General features: G+C 50.5%; 1 protein-coding gene across 1 annotated transcript; it reads right to left on the bottom strand.

Annotated features, from left to right (window-relative positions):
• Positions 1-1,791: 1,791 nt before the first annotated feature.
• Positions 1,792-2,688, bottom strand: LOC136301657 (olfactory receptor 10C1-like). Its single transcript, XM_066204781.1, has one exon. The coding sequence runs from the start codon at positions 2,686-2,688 to the stop codon at positions 1,792-1,794; it is 897 nt and encodes a 298-aa protein (XP_066060878.1).
• Positions 2,689-2,810: the final 122 nt, after the last annotated feature.

Here is a 2,810-nt window from a genome sequence, read left to right on the forward strand (position 1 = left end):
GGACATTTTGGTCACTTGCAGGGAGGCTCGGGAGGCCTTGGAGTTCCCCTGCCTGCTCCAGACCCAAAGTGCTGGGAGTTTTCTCTCTCTCCCTGCCCTCTTCCCTCCCCAGCCCACGCGCTCCCAGAGCTGTCCCTGGGGCTCTGCGTGGGGCGGGCCGGGCGGTGCTCCCGTCCCAGGCCAAGCCATTCCTTGGTGTGGCTTTGACCTTCCCCAGCCAGACTGCTGCAGGAGCGCCAGGCTCTTCTGGGGAATTGGGGCTGAATCGTAGAAGAAGGACTTCACCATTAGAAAATTGTAAAGCAGTAATGTTTTATTTCCAGCTGGGACACACTGGGGGATATCTCCTCCAACGTCTGCGTACCTGGTGAGGAAAAGCTCCAGGTTTAAATACACATTGGTCCCACAAACCCACACCTCCGCACCTGCCCATTTCCCGCCTTTTCTCATTTCCTATTCTGATTAGCTGTCACACCTCCTGGCGGTTGTGACTTGGGGTCTCGGGAGGAAGGCCAACGTCTTCTTCAGGTTGATCTTCACTTCTGGGCAGGCGCACTGGAGGTTTGGCTATTTTTCAGGTCACTTTGCTCTTGCCAAAGATGAAGAGCTTGATTTTGTTGGATTCAAGCCACAAAGTTCTGCTTTATCAATTTTTGATAAATACCTAGGTCCCGCTTTGCTGAGTTTCACCAATATACATCTTACCTATATGACTTCTACCTAGTAACTACCTAACAACCAAGCTTAATAGCTGATCTTCTATGTGTCCTCAGTACAGGCTGTTTCTCTACTTCTACAAAATCACCAAAAGCTGCTTCTAAAATCTCGTCTTTTCATATCCATAAACGTCCCCCATATCAGGGCTGTTTTGGAGACTCAGCCAGAGCCTTGCTTTGGGGACTGGGACAGGTCCAGCAGCACAAAGCCAGCTCAGGGGCACTGAGCAGGACACAAAATCTGCTACAGAGGTGCCACTGGCCACAAGAGCAAATGAGGAAATGTTCCTCCCCCTGCAGGTCAGAGGGAGCAGTGGGTGTCATCAGTGGGGTTTGATGTAAGGTGGAGGTTGGAGCAGGCTGTAAAAGGGACTGGCTGGAGGAGGGCAAGGCTGGACACTGCAGTGGTCGGTGTGACACGGAGCTGTGGCAGGCCTGGTCAGTGCAGGTCAGAGGCTCGGGCACCTCTGTTTGGAGGCACAGGGCACCTCAGGGGCTGGAGCCTAGCTGCTGTCAGGAGAGGCTGCACTCAGCAGTGCCTCTGGAGTTGAGAATCTCTCTCTGATTCCCTTGTGGCTCTTGTGCTACTTCCCAAACAGCACAGAGAAACCCACCTCTGCCTTCAGTGTGCTTTGAGAAAGCCCAGCTCAGATCTGCCTCTTTTCCTAGAGCGGGAATTTCTCTTTCTCCACAGGCTGCAGAACCCAGGAGCAGGTTGCAAAGTGTGGACAGCTGGATGTTTTCAGTGACCACTGGGGCTTTGGGCCTGTGTAAATCCATGGGGCAGAGGGTGGAGGATGCTGGGATCAAGTGCCAGGATTCTTGTCTGCAAGCTGCAGTGGAGTGCATTGTGTAATTCCTGAAGCAGAGATGCTCACCTGCCTCTCCCGTCAAGTGGGTTTGCATTTCGGGGTCCTGTATTTCTTTCTTGTTGTCTTTCGCAAATCCAGGCAAAAACGCGCATTTTATTTCAGTTCTTCCCCTCACCTAATCCCCTACCCAGCACCTTGCTGAACTCTCCTGGGGTGCTGCTGACTCCTAGGCTTGTGTCATATGTCCTTTCTCGAGGATTATTTTATTCAGCAAACTCCCTGGGGAGGACAGGAAAGCTGCAGAGGTGAGCCCAGATGTCAGCGCAGAGCCTGGGTGTCCTGAGGCAGGACGTGGAGCTGATGCAGGCCAAAACTGGCCCAGGCAGGTACATGGAGCTTGCAGTGCCATAAAAAAGAGCCACAACCAAGAGGTGTGAGGAGCAAGTGGAAAACGCTTTCTGTCGGCTCTCAGCTGATGCCATGTGAAGACTTGTGGAGATTATACGAATATAGGAATAAATGATCAGTAAGAAAGGGCTGAGAATAGCAAAGACAGCCACCACAATGACTTGGATTTCTCTTTGGAAAGTGTTGCCACAGTGCAGGTCCAGGAAAGGCTGAATCTCACAGAAGAAGCGGTCGATGGTAGAGCCACACAGGGGTGAGCTGAACGTTGTGAGGGTGTGAACCAAGGCCACAGCAGCTCCACAGATGTAACTCCCAGCCACCAGGCTCCTGCAGACCCTGCTGCTCATGATGATTGTGTAATGCAAGGGGTAGCAAATGGCAAAATAACGATCCAGGGACATGGCAGCCAAGAGAAAACATTCAGCAACTCCAAAGAAAAGGAAGAAAAACATTTGCAGTGCACATCTTGTCTGGGAAATACTTACTGTTCCCACCAGCAGGTTCTCCAGAATAGTTGGGATAATGACTGATAAATAGCAGATATCCAAACAGGACAGCTGGGTGAGGAAGAAGTACATGGGGGTATGAAGGGTATTGTCACTGTTTATAATGAAAACTATCACTGTGTTAGCCATCAAGGTGAGGATATAAAGAGATAATAAAACTACAAAGAGCAAAGGGTGCAAATGAGAGATTTCAGGAAAACCCAGGAGTCTGAATTCACTCAATCCACTGAGGTTCCCAATGATCATCCTTCTTTGGTGCTTTGTAGAACTCACTTCGTTTTAGTGTTCAGCAGCTGATGAAGCTGCAAACAGCCAGGCAAATCTGCAATCAAAACACAACTGGCTGCTTGAAAAGACAAAAGGATGAC

Source organism: Chamaea fasciata, unplaced genomic scaffold, assembly GCF_029207755.1.
Source record: "Chamaea fasciata isolate MVZ Bird 193981 ecotype frontalis unplaced genomic scaffold, bChaFas1.0.hap1 SCAF_27, whole genome shotgun sequence".
Lineage (NCBI taxonomy): Eukaryota > Metazoa > Chordata > Aves > Passeriformes > Sylviidae > Chamaea > Chamaea fasciata.